We start from the raw sequence: 19,769 nt of genomic DNA, 5'->3' as shown, positions 1-19,769 counted from the left end.
ATAAAGTATATAAAGAAACTATTATTAAGATGAATTACCCCAAGTTGAGTCTTTGAAAACTTAAATAACATTTCAGAAGATGTGATTTAGGAAATACAAGATGCTGGAGTAGAGTCCCACTACAGAAATCCACAATATGCTGACAGCAGAAGTCATTAAAGGCATTTCAACTTTCTACTACATGGTAGGCTTAGAATACTAAAAATGATGTATGATAAGTCCTCTGAAAAACTCCTAAGTGTAACAAAGATATAACAGCAAAACCAAGAGCAATATTTTAGATAAGAATATTTAAAATATAAATAAATGATCTTTTAATAACAGCTAGTGAGAATTTAAAAATTACATCAACAAAACTTCACTGTCACCATCAATCTAACTCTTTATACATCATTTGCCTAAGATGCTTTTCTTGTTTTTTTTTTCTATTTCTTACACTAAAAGTAAGTTGCTCCTGCTACTTCTTTTTGGAACTCTTTCAATGAAACAAAAATAAGTCAACTAAACTATTTTACAGTAGGAAAATAATGTCTCACAGTTCTATTTTCTTTTTTAAAAAAGATTTTTAAAAAAATCCATGTTTAATAATAGTCTCAAAAAATCATTCTTATAAAACAAATTAGAAACAGGTTCCAGAACCTCGGACTGTGACAAAAGACTACGTTCAAATTATATAACCTTACCTTTTTCTTTTCTTTCACATCATATAAAGCCAAACTTGCAAAAATGGGTTCAATTTCAATCTCAAACCTTTAGGAAAAAGAAGGATGAGTTTTAAATATATACATACAATATTGTAAAGTTTAAAAATAAAATAAAATTTAAAAAAATAATAAAATAAAATAAAATTTAAAAAATAAATAAATAAATATATACATAAAATACACAGTTCAATGAAATTCTCATTCCAAAAATAAATTCCCTCTATACCTTGTACTTCTATCTACCTGGGTTATACCATCTATACTACCCATCTTCCTTGAACACACTTTTCCATGAATATCTTCCACAGTCTAAATCAACTATTAGCACATACTTCAAAAGCTTCAAAAAAAAGTCCACCCCCTGGTGTCGCTAGTGGTGAAGAACCAGCCTGCCAACGCAGGAAACACAAGAGACGTGGATTTGATCCCTGAGTGGGAAAGATCCCCTGGAGAAAAGGATGGCAACTCACTCCAGTATTCCTGCCTGGAGAATCCCATGGACAGAGGAGCCCAAGGGATACCGTTCACAGCATCACAAAGAATCGGACACTACTGAAGCAACTTAATACACACCATGAAACAAATATAAAATCAACTCTAAGGAAAAAGATACTATTGATATTCCTCAAGCCAAGAACAGTGTCTGATAAATATTACAGATTTCAGTGAATTTTTTTTTCAAGTTTTAAGATAATTATATAACTGAGGCAAAGAGTCATCTTCACCTGTGAGCCAAAAGTGCTCTGAAGTTCAGCTTCACAGGTAAGGTTAAATGCTTGGAAGCATTTAAAATTATGTATAGAACAATACTTTTCTAAGGGACACAAACACAAGTATAAAATCCACTAGGATTTTTTTATACTGGCACTCAAAACATTACTCCAGAAAAGAAAAGTTATATAGTAAACAAAATAAATACTCACTTGAGTGATAAACATTTTACAAGAAGTCTTTGACCAAAATGTTCTTTGGGCACATCAGGAACACTAAGTCGTTCTATTGGCTCTTCCTGCAAATTGACAAGCAGCACCCAAGTGAACATGCTTACCATGTTTCAACCCTTGACAATTTATTGTTTAAGAACTTATCTTATTAACCTACTACTTTAAGTCTTCACAAGTATGCAAAGAAAAGAATGGCCTATTTATCCTCAAACAAAAGTCATTAGATTATAAGTGTGCTCAATTATATTTCATTTACAAAAAGCATAGCTATACTTCCATTGTTTTATTCCCTACATTTATCATAAAACTATTAATATATACAGTTCATACTCCCAAAACATCTATCTCTATAATCTTTTGGTTCTTTATCCAAATATCTATACCTCATCTGGTGATGGATGCAAGGCAAAGAGTTCCTTGTGACGATTTGATTTCCTTTGGTCATCATTCTGACGGTCTATTTCTTCATTTGGAGTTCGATCAAGTAAGTTGGGAAGCAAAGCATCAGGAAGTGAATTTTTCAAGTCAAAAATACTGCAGGCCCAGCTACCCCTTGGAGTATCGTCTATTGACATTGAACGTCTTTTAAGATCATCCTGCCATGCAAAACATTAAATTTATTAACCAATGAATAAAAAATAAACTATTTCAAAAGAACGCCTTATAGTCATTTAAAAATAAAAGTATTACTTGTTCATCCTGGTAGTTGTTGCCATCTGGAGCTTCATCGGATTCAAACACCTGCTTCGGCAAACCTTTTTGCCTTTCTTTCTGTTTATCTAATGTATTAGGATTAAATCCTGTTCCCAGTTTATGATATCTATTCAAAATAAAATAGTTAAATAAATATCAATTTTCTGAAAATTTTTCATTTTCATCATCATTATATAATAAGCTAACTCTTCTCCATACCATTTCTTTACATAGTAAGAATATATTCTGGCAGTTTTGAGTATATTAAACATTTAAGAAGAAGAAGAAGTGAAGTCACCCAATCATGTCCGACTCTTTGCAACCCCATGGACTGTAGCCTGCCAGGCTCTTCCATCCATTGAATTTTTCAGGCAAGAATACTGGAGAGGGTTGCCATTTCCTTCTCCAGGGGATCTGCCTGACCCAAGGACTGAACCGGGGTCTCCCACATTACAGGCGGACTCCTTAACGTCTGAGCCACCAGGGGAGTCTCATTAAACATTTAACCAAAGGTTTAAGAAAACATCCATCCAAAGTTCCTTTAATCCAACTAGACAGCAGATTATGAGTTTCCAGAGGTAAATCATAATGTCCTTCTTTTCATGACAATCCTGTGGATATACTGTATTTTAAGTTGTACTTTCAATTAAGAAAACTGGTCAGTACAAGGAAATGATGGGATGCCAGGTTAAAAATAAAATGAAAGAGTAGAAAATATAAACTGCATTCATAACAGTGTAAATTTTTAAAAGGCAAAATATAGAGAAAGCATTGAACCATAAAGTTCCAAACAGCCAAAAAAAATTTTTGCTATATCTCATTATGTATAAAAGATCTCAAGCAACCTAAAGCTTCAGACTTCTAAAATGAAAAACAGCAAGATCTACACCATTGTGGGGGTGTGTGTGTGTGTGTATATAAATATATATATACTTAACATATATTGTTATATAATATGTATATTAGGCTAAGAACTCTTAAATTAATACAAGCTTTTTTCCAAACAACCCAATATCCAAGATTATCAGAGACACTACAATCAAGAGCATTTACCGTGCCATACCTCATACAGTCACAGTGGGGGAAATTTTAATTGAAGTATAAACAATTATAATTACCAGAGGATATTATGGTGTATCAGTCAATTGATGACACAGTAAATAAACACACCTGATACAAATTAGTCACATTGTGTCTTGTTGCTAAAGGTACTGAAACAGCAGCTATATGATGTTCATATCATAGCATAATCATAGATTGTTTACCATTTGAGCCACCAGGGAAGCACTAGGTTCTCAAGCCCCCACTATTTGTGCTCTTAAAATAGGGATACTTCTACTCCCAGGTCTATGCATAAAGGCATAGGAGGTTTTAAAATAACCAAATGTCCAACATTTACCCCAGGTCCCCCTTCTACTGCCTGTATTCACTGAACCTAACGTTCTATTGAACCTTGGGCATGTATCTTCTCCTTGGATTATTTTGTACTGTGGTTTTCTATTGTTTCCAATGACACCTATCTTTTCTATTTCAGGGATACTTTGAAACTTTTAGACTGCCAAAAGTATCCCTTTCATCTTCCATTTACCACTAAAAATAATATCTGCTGCTGCTGCTAAGTCACTTCAGTCGTGTCCGACTCTGTGTGACCCCATAGACATCAGCCCACCAGGTTCTCAGGCCCCTGGGATTCTCCAGGCAAGAACACTGGAGTGGGTTGCCATTTCCTTCTCCAATGCATGAAAGTGAAAAAGTGAAAGTGAAGTCGCTCAGTCGTGCCCGACTCTTAGCGACTCCATGGACTGCAGCCCACCAGGCTCCTCCATCCATGGGATTTTCCAGGCAAGAGTACTGGAGTGGGGTGCCATTATAACAGAAAAAAATATATGCATTAGAATCTGATGCCCCTAGGTTCTAATCCTAGCGATCCCATTTTTTGGCTATGGGATCTCAAAGAAATTACTTAACTACTCTAAGCCTAAGTTACCTTATCTGTTGGAATCTTAAATGAGCATTAAGTACCCAATAAAATGCCCAGTATATAATGTTAACTACCATACCCTCTTGGCTTAAATCAAGGTGAGCAACCCCATGATTACAGTTAAGTAGCAGATTCCAGATTCCATGAGGTTATTTTGCAACTAATCTCTTTTTGTTAACATTTCTGATTATAAGCTTCCAACATACAAGCAGATGTAAAGACTTTTGAGTTATCTGACAGAGAAACAGTATTCTTCAGTAATCTGTAAAATCTGGCTATTGAAATACTTATCAAAATTCTAAGTTCATAAAAACAGCTCTTCTTTATAAAGGGTAGCAGACTGTGCTTTTATTAGGTCACACTAAAACTAAAAAGCATGTCAGCAGTATCCCCAAGAGTGATGCTTAGCACAATATTAAATGCAGTGAAATAAGACAGAAGGGCAACACAATAAGCAATGAACACATCACTGTTGCTAGTACAATTTAGCACAGAAAACTTCATTTCTCAAAACTGTAATGTCTTAACAGAATTTTGCACTATTGCAGTAATTATTCTTCCTTTAGAAAAATAGAATGAGGCCAACAACATTCAGCACAAAGACCCTCTTCACTATGCAAGTTAGCAAAGGAAAAGTAATTTTATTTTATTTCTTCATCTGACTTGATATTTCAAACACCATCCACTAGGAACAAATTTTGTGGCAATACCTTATTTTTACAAATACTTACTTGACTGGATATACAGGTCAAGGACCTATAAATATTCAGCAGGTTAATAAATGGCCGAGACCTTTCAAACAGCTTGATCTAGAACATCAGCTATTAAATTTAACTTAATCAATCAATAAATTGGATCCATTTGAAAAATATAAATTATTCATCAATATTTACCCATGATTTCCCAAAAGAATACTACAAGTCATTATTATTACATATTATTAGTAATTATTAATGATCTGTGATAATAGAAGTACTATCCCCAGTTCAGTTCAGTTCAGTTGCTCAGTCGTGTCCAACTCTTTGTGACCCCATGGACTGCAGAACTCCAGGCTTCCCTGTACATCACCAACTTCCGGAGCTTACTCAAACTCATGTCCATCAAGTATTATTTTATAAGGAAAATAAGAGAAAGCTAAGTGTGGCACTTCTAAGGAGGAAATATGTATATGCAAAGGTTCTTCTATTACTTTTTCAGCTATTTTTCAAATGAATTTTCAGTTCTCATAATTAGGAGTAACCTACCTTAATCCATTTATAGATCCTGCTCAGTATTTTTAAATATCAGGATGAATATACAACTTACTTTCTGATCACAATTGCCCAGTCTTCTGTATAACTTCTAATACAATCTCTAACATGTGGATCCATTTCACTGTTTTAAAAAAGAAAATATATTTATAATTTAGACAGGAAAGCACTGATGTTTATGAATTTTGCTGCTGCATTCTTGTTGAATACCACCACAAGAAGCAGAATCCAAATAAAATAATGGAAGGCAGTTGTTTTATAGTTACACTAAAATCAGAAATAGGTAGATGTCTCCTTACCTTTCTTCAGGTACAGCTGAAACAAGAGTTCTACAGTCCCTAGGACTATAAACCACTTCAATATCATCTGGAGGGAATTCAACCAAATCCCTTAAAGGTCCAGAATCCACAGCTAAAGGATGAGTAAGGAGGTAATCTTCCAAATCCACTGGGTCCACTGCTTCAGTAAGCGGCACCTTTATAAAGAGGGGTAGGTGACAGAGGTGGGTAGAAAGGAACAGGTGGATACAAGAATTTTAAAACTTTAAATAAAGGAGATTTATTATTTTAAAAAATATATTTTTCTCCAGTTATCTCTAAAATGTCAACAGATATTCAGCCAGATGCACTAAAGAAATCACAGGTGTTGGCCTTCCTATAGTTCTTTGTGCTTGGGTCAAACTCTCTTTTGATCTTCTTGCTTCGATTTTGCCCTTAACTCCCACATAAAAACAGTAAGATAATTAACAGGTTTATAATACTTAACAATGACAAAATGCTCATTGAAGGAATTCTTTTTTATAATTTGGAATTTTCATTTCTAAGTTTCTTAATGGTGTCTTTATTGTTACTGCTGATCACTCTGGTAAAAACATGCAACATACTGCGGTAGGCTGAAAAATGGCCCTACAAAGATCGCCACAGCCCAATCCATGAACCTTAAATGTCAAAATAAACAGATAAATAAAATACAAAATAAAACACTGTTTGAAGATACCATTAAGGATCTTAAAATAGGGACATTATCCTGGATTATCTGAGTGGGTCCAAAAGGCAATCATATATGTCCTTATATGAAGTCAGAGGGAGATATGGCCCACACCAAAGGGAAAACCATATGAAGAAACAGAAAAGAGAGATTTGAAGAGTCTCGATTTCATGATAGAAGTGATATAGCCACAAGCAGCCATCAGAATCTGGAAGAAGCAATAAAAAAATACTAAAAGGAGCCTCTGAAGAAAATGTGACCTTGCCAATACTCTGATTTCTACCCATTGATACTGATTCGAAACTTCTGGACTCCAGAACTGTGAGAGAGTACATTTCTGTTGTTTTAAGCCACCTAGCTTGCAGTAATTTGTTACAGCACCCAAAGAAATTAACACAGACCATATTAAAAGTATTATTAGCGATAACAGAGTATTTGTGGCATTCCTTAGCCAAGCTGAAATAATAGTTTTTGATAAGGTATTCTACTTCTTGTCTAATTCAAGAAAGAAAAATTATTTAAGCAAAACTATAAAGGATCTTATATTTTCATATATTAACGTAAAAATTGTGCAGCTGTAGATCAATGAAAATAAGAATATGTTATTTTTCAAGATATTCAATTGGGTAAAAAATACTGCGACTTGCTACCATGCAAGTTCACATTACTACAAAGAAGGTGCTTTAATCTAAACTTCTCTGGACTGAACAACTAAACAGAGTTGTTAAAACAACATTTTAAAGATATGAAGTAAAATACTGAATAACTATAATATCATAAACACTCAAAAGATAGTAACAATTATCGTCATTATCTTTATGTGTTTTCTCATTTATACCGCCCCTAAATCTTGTTAAGTTAGAGATAATTACTATTTCAGTTCTACAAATAAAGGCAATTGTGGTCAAAGAAGTTAACTTCTGGAAATAACAGCCACAAAATGATGGAGCAAAATATCAAACTGAGTCTTCAAAGTCTAAAATTCATGGTTTTCTCTCATAAGCATTCTATCTCACTATCTCATCAAGAACATAAATATACTATCATGACATTCTTTCTAGAAGCAAAGAAGCAATTCATCAAGGAAAGGGAAATCTTTTTCAATTACTGTTGTTGGAAAAGCTGGATAACTATATGGGGGTGGGGGGGTGGGGAATGAACCTCAATTCTTATATCACAACATGTACAAAAACTGAGATGGATCATAGATACAGACATAAATGCTAAAACTACAAAGCTGCTAGAAGAAAATCGAATATCTTCAGAATATAGAAGTAGGCAGAGGTTTATATTTAGGTCTTTGATCCATTCTGAGTTTATCTTTGTGTATGGTGTTAGGAAGTATTCTGATTTCATTCTTTTGCATGTAGCTGTCCAATTTTCCTAGCACTACTTATTGAAGAGACTCTCAACACTAAATGACAGAGAAGATAAATGATCTTGTTTACCAAAGTCACAATGAAAGTCACTGGTTTTCTAGGTGTACTGTTAGCTAGACTTGGAACAAGGAAGTAAGTATATGTTTGCTACCACTGTCTCCACTCTCCCTGCCTCCCATCAGAGGCAACTGCCTGGGCGAGTTTTCGGATGTAGTGATAAGATGCTTACAACTACATATTATTTTACAAGACTCCAAAGAAAGATCCTGTATTTACAGATCCAAGGCAGGAGACTGAAAAATGATTTTATAATAGAAAGTGACTAGACAGTAAGCAGGGTTAAAGGGTGACAACAAGAAGCAACCGTGAAGCACTAGAATCTCTCACAGGCGATGTGAGACACTGTCTTCCTTCAACAGTCACTGTACTGCAATTGTGACTGACGTGTTTAGTGTTAAGGTCTCTTTCAAACTCTTCAGGTATACCATCAAAATTCTTGTATTTGATTAGTGGTTATTTCGGGCTACAGGGAAGGGGGGTTAATTAAAGGGAGATAGCCAAAGATTTATTTTTGAGGTAATGAAAATGTTTTAAATTGACCGTTATGATGGTTGCACATATCTGTGAATATATTAAATCCACTGAACCATAAATTAAATGGGTGAACTGTATGGTTATGTGAAATAAATCTCAATTTAAAGCCATTAAAAAAATTGAAACCATCTAATCATACACAGAAAATATAGAAGATAGGAAAAACAAGTATACAAGGAAGAAATTTCAAAAAAGTTGAATCAGAATCTAATCAGTTACAGGAAATACAGGAAATAGAAAAACAAGTCTACAAGGAACTATACATAAAATCCAAAAGGCAGGAAATTGTAAGACAACTAATCCAATTTCCTCAACAAGTCAATGGCACAAAAACAAACTTAAGAGTTGGGGGAGGGAGTAGTATTCTACTGTATAGATACACTACATCTTTATCCATTCACCTGTTAATGGGCATTCAGGTTGCTTCTATATATTGGCTACTGTCAGTAATGTTGCCAGGAACACTGGGGTGTACCTTCTTGAATTAGAGTTTTCATTTCTTCAGATAAATACCCAGAAGTGGAACTGCTAGATCATATGGCTTTTTGAGGAACCTCTATACTGTTTTCCCCAGTGGCTATACCACTTTACATTCCCACCAACAGTGCTCAAATTTTCTCCATATCCTTGCCAGCATTTACTATCACTTGATGATAAACAACATCAAGGTTGATCAACCTTATCATTTTTGATGCTGCTGCTAAGCCGCTTCAGTCATGTGCACTTCTTGATGATAACCATTCTAACAGGTATGAGGAAATACTCTCATCGTGGTTTTAATTTCCATTTCCTTGACGATTAGTGATGTTGAGCACCTTTTCATGTATCTGTTGGTCATCTGGATGACTTCTTTGGAAAAAAATGTCCATTTAGTTCTTCTGCCCATTTTTAATTGGATTGCCTTTTTGCTGTTAAGTTGCATGAGCTCTTTATATATTTTGGATATTACCCCTCTTATCTGAAATATATTTTGCAAAATTTTGTTCCCACTGTTGTTGTTATTCAGTCACTCAGATATGCCCGACACCTTGAGACCCCATGGACTGCAGCACGCCAGACTTCCCTGTCTTTCACTATTTCCCAGATCCTGCTCAAACTCATGTCCATTGAGTCAGTGATGTCATCTTGTCCTCTGTGGTCCCCTTCTCCTGTCTTCAATCTCTCTCAGCATCAGGGTCTTTTCTAATGAGTCAGCTCTTCACATCATGTGGCCAAAGTATTAGAGCTTCCTTTCAATGAATAGTCAGTGTTGATTTCCTTTAGGATTGACTGGTTTGATCTCCTTGCTGTTCAAGGGACTCTCAAGAATCTTCTCCAACACCACAGTTCAAAAGCATCAATTCTTCGGCGCTCAGCCTTCCTTATGGTCCAACTCTCTCATCCATACATGACCACTGGAAAAACCATAACTTTGACTAGACAGACCTTTGTTGGCAAAGTAATGTCTCTGCTTTTTAATATGCTATCTAGGTTGCTCATAGCTTTTCTTCCAAGGAGCAAGCATCTTTCAATTTCATGACTGCAATCACCATCTGCTGTGATTTTGGAGCCCAAGAAAATAAAGTCTTTCACTGTTTCCATTGTTTCCCCATCTATTTGCCACGCAGTGATGGGACTGAATGCCATGATCTTTGTCTTCTGAATGTTGAGTTTTAAGCCAGCTTTTTCACTCTCCTTTTTCACCTTCATCAAGAAGGTCTTTAGTTTCTCTTCACTAAGGTAGTGTCATCTGCATATCTGAGGTTATTGATATTTTTCCTGGCAATCTTGATTCCAGCTTGCACTTCATCCAGCATGGCATTTCACACAATGTACTCTGCATATATGTTCAATAAGCAGGATGACAATATAGAGACTTGACATGTCCAGTACTAACTATTGCTTCTTGACCTGCATACAGATTTCACAGGAGGCAGGTAAGGTGGTCTGGTATTCCCATCTCTTAAAGCATTTGCCACAGTTTGTTGTGATCCACACAGTCAAAGGCTTTAGCATAATCAATGAAACAGAAGTAGATATTTTCCTGGAATTCTCATAGGATGCCTTTTGTTAATTGTTTCTTTAGCTGTGCAAAAGCATTTAAATTTGACAATTTGACATTTAAAGTCAACAATTTGTTGACTTTTGCTCTTGATGTTTGTGCTTTAGGTATTATATCCAAAAAAAAAATCTTTTCTAAGACCAAAATCAAGGAGCTTTTTCTCTACATTTTCTTCTAGGAGTTTTATACTATCTCTTTTGTTTAAGACTTTGATCCATTTCAAGTTAATTTTTGTGAGTGGTGTAAGATATGGGACCAATTTCATTGCTCTGCATGTGTCTATTTAGCTTTCTCAGCACCATTTATTAAACAGACTATCATTTCGCCATTGGATGCTCTTGGCATCCTTGCAGAATATTAGATCACCATATGCTGTTCATATGGTGATCTAATATTCTTCCAACCATATGTTGGAGGATATTATGCTTAGTGAAATACATCAGACAGAAAAAGACAAATATTTTACAATATCACAGATATGCAGAATCTATAAAACAAAACAGACTAAAGAATATAACAACAATAAAAAAAAAAAAAAAAAACAGACTCACAGATATAAAGAATAAACCAGTATTACCAGTGGGGAAACAGAACCAAGAAAGAGGTAGGAGATTAAGAAGTAAAATCACTATTATAAGGCTTCCCTGGTGGCCCAGTGGTAATGCAGAAGACATGCAGAAGACATGTGTTCAATCCCTGATCTGGAAGATCCCACATGCTGCAAAGCAACTAAGCCTGTGCACCACCACGACTGAGCCACTGCTCCAGAGCACAGGAGGTACAACCACTGAGCTCACGTGCCCCAGCTACTGAAGCCCACACAGCTGAGAGCCCGTGTTCTGCAACAAGAAGCCCTGCACTGTAACTAGAGAGCAGCCCCTGCTCAAGAAACTAGAGAAACACCCACACAGCAACAAAGACCCAGCACAGCCCAAAATAAATAAATTACTATTATAAAATAAATAAGCTGTAAGAATATACTATACAGCAAAGGGAACAGAGTCAATTTTTATAATAGCTATAAATAGTACAACCATTAAAGATAGTGAAACACTGTGTTATACACATGAAACTTATTTAGTATTATAAATCAGCCCTATTTCAATTTAAAAAAAAAAAGAGGAAGGAGAAACTACCCTCTTTTTTTAAATGCAAGTGATCTAAGACCAAATTCCATCTGTGGATTTTGTTTGATCCTGATTTGAATAAATCAACTACAAAAAGACAAGTGAAATAATTGAGAAAATTTAACATGCACTGGATAATAGATGACACCAAAGAATTACAGACTGTCTATTTTGTTGTGTGATAACAGCATTGTGGCTAAATTAAAAAAAAAAGTCAATGTTTTCACTTGTCTTCTACTTCTGTGTATGTTTGAAGATTCCCATAACTTGAAAAGAGCTTTCTCAGAAAGAATATAAGAAGAGAAATTGAAGTCAGCAAGCTCTGACAACGCTTTGAAGGAATTCTGTTGCAAAGAAGAGCAAAGAAATACTGAAAACGGGAGACTGATGGAAAAGTGGGGCAAAAAAAGAATTCTTTTAAATGGGAGAAACAGCAGCACATCTGCATGTTTGTAGACTGATGGGAATGTAATGATCCAGTAAACAGTAAAAGTAATGCCATAAAAGAGCAGGGAGAATTACTAAAGTACTGCATTTTAGTAACAGAGGAGTTGGGATCTAGCTCCCTAGTGGTTTATCTAGAGCAACTGGTGAACAGACAGACAATACAGGTACAGAAGGTAAAAGGTGGATCACGTGGTGATAGGAGTATGTGGATGCCCCTGACTGCTTCAATTTTCTCAGTGAAACAGGAAGCCAGGTCATCCTAAGACTGAAAATAGAGAAGAGCAATTAGGATTTTAAGGGAAGAGTAGGAGGCATGAAATCAGTCAACTAAAACAGCAGGAGAATGAACAGACTAGGAAAATAAAATATTTTTAGTTTAAGCAATGTAGAAGTCTTCATGCATTAGTGGTCAGATATGTAAAGTGAGACCAGTCAGTGAGACCTGTGTATTTTTCTCCAGCCACGCCCAGCTGCATGAGTGCTGACATGAAGTAAGCAGAAGGTTGGGTTTAAACAGTGCTGAGGTAGTGCCAATGACATGAGAAGTTAAGGAAATCAATGGTATATGCAAAAGAGTAATTATAAATTTCAACAAATAATTTAAGTTTGGTAAGGAGAAGAAAAAAAGAACATCAAGGAGTGAAGGACCTAAAAGCGTTAGCAGGATCAGTTGAAGTCAGAGCACCAGAATAAGAGCGCAAGAGAAAGAAGCAGCGGTGGTCAGAGAATAAGAATTGTGGAACTGAGAGTACATAAGGCTTAGTCATTCATAAAGACCAAATCCAGGGGTAACTATGGAAATGAACAGTGAAGGTGTAACACACAACACAGGAAATCAGTTGAAAAGAGGAGTTCAAGACACTCAATAGGGTATTAGAAGGACCATCTCTGTGCACACTGAAATCATCCAGAAATCTACATATTATAAACTTGCTCCCATCAGTATGTTACTGCTGTTAAAAGTAAACTTCATATCTTAAAATTTAATAACAAACATTATAAACATGTCACCACAAGCCATTTAAACTACTATGCTCTGGCATACCATGTTTGTTCAATAATTGGTACTATTTCACAGATAAAAAGAAAGTGTTAATATAACTCTACCCAACTCACTCTTAACTACTTTTTCAGTTTTTGACAAATGGAGCATGTTTTTAATTCATATTCCTACTACAACTAAGTATCAGGGTTTTTTTTTTAATTAAAATTGATTATCCTCATGCCAGCCTCTTGAATTAAAAAAAAAAACAAACATATATTTATATCTCTGACACAGCTCCTGGCTTAAAAGCAATAATTCAAAACTATATATTCCTTTCTATTGAAGGAGATAGATAATACTATGAATCTACACAATTATATAACACTTACTTCAGTATCTATTGGGGCTTCCCTGGTGGCTCAGAGAGTAAAGAATCTGCCCGCAATGTGGGAGACACACGTTTGATCCCTGGCTCGGGAAGATGCCCTGGAGAAGGGAATGGCAACCCGCTCCAGTATCCTTGCCTGAAGAACCCTATGGACAGAGAAGCCTGGCAGGCTACAGTCCATGGGCTCACAAAGAGTCAGACACAACCAAATGACTTACTTTCACTACTTCAGTACCTATTATTCCTAGAAAAGATTCCTGAATTTTCATGTATGAATCCACCTTGGGTCTGAGAAATTCTATTTATACAATTCCAGAGTTGATTAAATCCTGAATATAAAGTTTTGCAGTTGATTAGGAAATCAACACTTCTGTAACACCTCCCAACACTCCCCTGTTGTGTGATATTTCAAGTTTCAGGAAAAAGTGAGGTAGCAACCAATAAGGTTGTTAGTGATACTAATGATGGAACCCAATTTCCTGGCACTTCAGTTCAGTCGTTCAGTTGTGTCCAACTCTTTGCGACCCCATGGACTGCAGCACGCCAGGCTTCTCTGTCCATCATCAACTCCCGGAGCTTGCTCAAACTCATGTCCATTGAGTTAGTGATGCCATCCAACCATCTCATCCTCTGTTGTCCCCTTATCTTCCTGCCTTCAATCTTTCCCAGCATCAGGGTCTTTTCAAATGAGTCAGTTCTTCACATCAGGTGGCCAAAGTATTGGAGCTTCAACATCAGTACTTTCAATGAATATTCAGGACTGATTTCCTTTAGGATGGACTGGTTTTATCTTGCAGTCCAAGGGACTCTCAAGAGTCTTCTCCAACACCACAGCTCAAAAGCATCAATTCTTCAGCACTCAGCTTTCTTTATAGTCCAACTCTCATATCCATACATGAATACTGGAAAAACCATAGCTTTTGACTAGATGGACCTTTGTTGGCAAAGCAATGGCTCTGCTTTTTAATATGCAGTCTAGGTTGGTCATAGCTTTTCTTCCAAGGAACAAGCATCTTTTAATTTCATGGTGGCAGTCACCACCTGCCATGACTTTGGAGCCCAAGAAAATAAAGTCTGCCACTGTTTCCATTGTTTCTCCATCTATTTGCCATGCAGTGATGGGACCAGATGCCATGATCTTCATTTTTTGAATGCTGAGTTTTAAGCCAGCTTTTTCACTCTGCTCTTTCACTTTCATCAAGAAGCTCTTTAGTTCCTCTTCACTTTCTGCCATAAGGGTGGTGTCATCTGCATATTTGAGGTTATTGATATTTCTCCTGGCAATCTTGAGTCCAGCTTGTGCTTCATCCAGCGTGGCATTTTGCATGATGTACTTTGCATATAAGTTAAATAAGCAGGGTGACAATATACAGCCTTGACATACTCCTTTCCCAATTTGGAACCAGTCTGTTGTTTCATGCCCAGTTCTAACTGTTGCTTCTTGACCTGCATACAGATTTCTCAGGATGCAGGTCAGGTGGTCTGGTATTGCCATCTCTGTCAGAATTTTCCAGTTTGTTGTGATCCACACAGTCAAAGGCCTGGCTCTTATCTTTCCACTGTTTTTCATGGCCTAGTCAGAATGTAACTGTAACATACCATATCTTAAACACATTACTTACTGTGGTATGATGAGATATATTGCCAACAATGTTGAGGTTTTTGAGCAGCTGGGGAGAGCCACTATACTGTCCAGAGATCTGCTTCCTGACTTCAGCAGCCACAGTTCTGCAACAAAAAAAGCAAATACATTGTTTGCAAAAAGAAATCAGCTTAATTTAAAATGGTAGAAAGCTAAATATATTAAAAGTTCATTTAAAGAACAACAAAATCTCAGCATATCAGTAAGGTTATAAATTTATAAGCTAATTTAGTAAATACTACTTATAATTATAGTAGAACGTCTTTATAATGCTGATGCAGGGTACAAAACTGACAGTCAACTTACATAAGGCTTCTTTTTGTATATGACATTTCAGGGAAATATTTTGGCTTATGACAGAGCTGAAAGCTATAAGAAGTATATATTATAAAGTATATAAATTTTAAGGATATAAAATTAATTCTAAAATACTTTATAAACAATATTCATGGCCCATAAAATTATTCCCTATTTTTACTTAACTAATAAAAACTGTCTGCATACTCTGGTATTAATGGCTTTCTATACTTCGACCCTAATCACCTCTTCAGCTTTTATATTCTATCTCAAATTCTTCTCAATGAACATAAATTGCATCCTAGAATGCTGTTTCTCTCCTGTATCCGCAAATTCAACTCAACTATTTTAAAGGTAAAACTCAAATGGCAAGACTTCCATAAAAGCTTCTTAACTCACCACAGCTAAAATAATATCCTTCTTTAAAACTCAGAGCATTCATCATAACCTAACTCGCATTTTTCTCCTTCCTAGTTATTTTTTCCACATTCATGTATGCCCTATATAAACAGAGGCAACAGTTTCATTTACTGCTATTTTCCCTAAAATATTTGGCATGTGGCACTTAAAACAGAGAAATGTTTATTCACCTCTGGGCCAGCTTGATGATACTTTTGTTCTGGAGTGTTCTCAAATTAACGGTTGAATTCAGAGCCCTAAACATCTTAGTGCCCATTCAAATTTCCAGCTGAATTTCTAGACAATCTCATTTTCCAAAAATTATCTGAATATTATATGATATAGTCTTTAGCCTCTTCTCTTCCATACTTCCTTACCTTTTTCATATTCAACCACTCTACACATACCTCTTGAGCACTGTTAGGAGCTGACTACTCAATTAGAAATTTTTGATACAAAGGTAAAAGAGTTATTTTTTAAGGCTCAAGGTACTGAATTAGCTCAACTTTTTCTTTACTTGAAGTACTTTAGATCATATTTGTGTTTCATAAAAAGTTAATTTGTTATTTTTAATTGCCAAAAGTTGGAAGCTTATTCAACAGGTAAAAGGGTAAACAAACTGTAGTACATTCACACAATGGAATACTATTCAGCAACTAAAAAAAAAAAAAAAAAATGTGCTAGCAAGCCAAAGAGATGAGACATGGAAGAACCCTAAGAGAATATTGCTAAGCGAAAGAGACAAGGTACTGTATGATTCCACCTACATGACATTCTGGAAAAAACAAAAGTATGGAGAAGAGAAAAAAACCAAAAACAGCGGTTGCCAGGGGCTGTAGGAGGAAGGAAAAGGGAGAGAGGAATAAGTAATGCCCAGGAGGTTTTTAGGGCAATGAAACTATTCTCTATGACACTATTATAATAGACACATATACTGTACATTTGTCAAAACCTAAAGAATGAATAACACAAAGAGTAAACCCAATGTAATTTTTGGACTTTAACTAATAATAATGTATTAGTATTGGCTTATCTATTATAACAAAGGTTTCACATTAATCCAAGATGTTAATAATAGGGGATACTTGGTTGGGGTATAAACATGGGTGATCTCTTCACTTTCCACTTTTCTTTAAATCTAAAACTTGTCCCCAAAAAGTCTTAGTTTTTTTTTTTTTTTTTTAAAAGCAAATGAATAAAAAAGACTGACAACAGACAAGGGAGGAAGAAAAGAGCATGAAGAAACCTTTAGAGGTTAGAGATGAAAGCTAAAGAGAAAAGGTAACCTTTGAAGGAGAATACTGATCGAGGAGAGGGCAAAGGGCAAAGTCTGTAAAGCACCGGATGTGAGAGGACAGGAACATTTACTTCAGTTTATGGCTCCCCTTAGGTCTTTTAATGACACCTATCCACTGTGAATGTTCATCAGGTTTAGTTTAAAGGCCTTACAATCTCCTGTTGGGTTGTCAAGACTGAAACGAAAATATGAAAATGCCTTTAAAGAGAGAGAGAGAGGCAGAGAACAAATATTATATCTCTACCTTCCTCAGTGCTACTTAACTCAGTCTACCAACCTCAACACAACTTGAGTGTTTCTGTTTTTCAGTGTTTCTGTGGCTAAACCATGAGTAATCTGAATTGTAAACTGCTGTATTTCATCAAGGTCAAGATCTCACTAATTGTTAAGGCTTGCTGTTACTTCAGGTACAGCTAAGAAAGAAAAGCGTCGTTAATTAACCATTACACCATCAATTAACTGAAAGACATACTCTGATTTCACAAAAATGGTAAAAAATGAAACAAAACTTAAAATATTACTTCCAAAAGAGACAATCTTTTGCTTAATAACAGAGACATGCAATCTCCAGAGAGACATTAATCTCCACATTACAAATATTTGTCTTATTTGTACAAGACATGATTTCCCCCAAAGAGAAAACCAGCAAAAATTTTTAAAATAAGAACCATTTCCAAACTGAGCTATAATGGTAATAAAAATATCTGCCACCCAGCAAAGGATGTATTTATATTAAGACCCTCTACATGAAAAGATTTCCTCAACGGTAATTGAGGAAATTTTCCCAAACAGAAAAGCCTCTCGTAACTACACCATGGTCCAAAGTATGCATGACAAGTACTGTAATAAATATAGTTCCTGGTATCAGTTAAAAGCCTTTATCATAGATTACTTTTGTGATAATTTTTCCTATTTCTAACGTAGCTCATATAGTAAAGCAATACAAAGAAGTCTTTTTACTTCTAATAAGCTATTAACATCAACAGCAAAGTGGAAAGAGGTCAAAAATCCCACAGTTACTTATGCTCTTAAATTATAATAGCAGAATATCTTCTTCCCCTCCCTGAAGAACATGATCCAATATTTGACCTATTTATCTCCTTACCAACTCTCCCCAGCTCCACAAACTCCCTTACTATGTCAACACACATTACAGTTTCTACAAAAAAAAAAAAAATGCACTCACTAAGACCATTCATCACGAGACATTAGAAATGACAAAGCGTTCACATTCTGAGGGAAAATTATGTTGCATGTAGCATTTCATCTAACCTCATCCCACTTTCAGATGCCCCATCAACCATGATTTCCAAATGTCTCAAGCCTAATCTGGGCCTCTCTCATCTCTACTCATTCTTCATGGGTCCAGAGGAAATGCCCAGGTGAAGATGGCAGGCGGATTCTTTACCACTGAGCCACCTGGGAAACCAAAGGAGAGTTTAGACTAAAACAAAAGAAGTTAGTTGAGCTACTCCTATAAAGTTTAAAAAAAAAAAAAAAAGTCTGCAATGTAATAGGTCAAATAAGAATAATATCTCTTGGAACTGATACTGTTTACATTGAAGACAGAACTCAGGGAAGAAGTGTAAGGGAATATACCATGGAATATACCAGGTAAGGGAACATATCAAAGACAAGGCAAAAGGGCTAGCTAAAAAGCCCCAAAAGAAAAAAGGTAAGAACAGATGATACTCCAATGCTGTGACTATACAAGTCCAAGACTGATAACCAACAGGCTGAATCATAGTTGGACCATTGTGTATAGTTCCTATTAAAGACAAAAAGAGGCAAAAATAAATAAACAAATGCAACACTGTATCACTTTCCAAGTATTTGTGCCAAATTTGTCCAATATAACCATAAGTTTACTTTTTAAATCTGTGAGTCTATTTCTGCTTTGTAATAAGTTCATTTGTGTGTGTGTGTGTGTGTGTGTGTGTGTGTGTACGGTTATCAGGGGAGGATGGGGTAGGAAGGGATAGTTAGGGAGTTTGGAATTGACATATACACTGCTATATTTAAAATGACTAACATAACACTGTTAGTCAACTATCAGTTCAGTTCAGTTCAGTCGCTCAGTCCTGTCCGACTCTTTGCGACCCCATGAATCGCACCACGCCAGGCCTCCCTGTCCATCACCATCTGCCGGAGTTCACTCAGACTCACGTCCATCGAGTCAGTGATGCCATCCAGCCATATCATCCTCTGTCGTCCCTTTTTCCTCCTGCCCCAATCCCTCCCAGCATCAGAGTCTTTTCCAATGAGTCAACTCTTTGCATGAGGTGGCCAAAGTACTGGAGTTTCAGCTTTAGCATCATTCCTTCCAAAGAAATACACCAATATAAAATTAAAGGTTTAAAAACAAGCAAAAACAAACCTGTATATCTAATATCTAGATCACAAAAAATACAGAGAACAGTATTAACAATACCAAAAAAGGCAATCAGACAAAAAACAAAAGAAAAGTCGTGTCTCTTTAACAAGTCAATGTGATGAATAAATAAACACAGTGGGCTAAGCTTTAGCACAAAAAAGACATAAGGCTAAAAATTAAAGTCTATTCAAAAAGAGAAAGAAAGACTTAAATATAACCAAATACAATGAATAGTTCTTA

The 19,769-nt window shown here is 35.7% G+C and overlaps 1 protein-coding gene across 7 annotated transcripts in view; it reads right to left on the bottom strand.

Moving 5' to 3' along the window:
• The window catches only part of DOCK7 (dedicator of cytokinesis 7), a 191,867-nt gene that overhangs the window by 149,708 nt on the left and 22,390 nt on the right, over positions 1 to 19,769 (bottom strand). For all 7 annotated transcript variants that reach the window (XM_070367925.1, XM_070367924.1, XM_070367918.1 and 4 more), the window contains exons 2-8: positions 15,143 to 15,248; positions 5,872 to 6,047; positions 5,628 to 5,696; positions 2,339 to 2,468; positions 2,032 to 2,244; positions 1,628 to 1,713; positions 684 to 750 (exon numbers count right to left, since the gene is read on the bottom strand). In XM_070367925.1, coding sequence (XP_070224026.1) covers positions 684 to 750; positions 1,628 to 1,713; positions 2,032 to 2,244; positions 2,339 to 2,468; positions 5,628 to 5,696; positions 5,872 to 6,047; positions 15,143 to 15,248 — 847 coding nt within the window. The remainder of the gene's footprint in view (positions 1 to 683; positions 751 to 1,627; positions 1,714 to 2,031; positions 2,245 to 2,338; positions 2,469 to 5,627; positions 5,697 to 5,871; positions 6,048 to 15,142; positions 15,249 to 19,769) is intronic.

This window comes from Bos mutus, chromosome 3 (assembly GCF_027580195.1).
Source record: "Bos mutus isolate GX-2022 chromosome 3, NWIPB_WYAK_1.1, whole genome shotgun sequence".
NCBI classification, from domain to species: domain Eukaryota; kingdom Metazoa; phylum Chordata; class Mammalia; order Artiodactyla; family Bovidae; genus Bos; species Bos mutus.
This window is presented reverse-complemented; position numbering and strand designations above follow the sequence as displayed.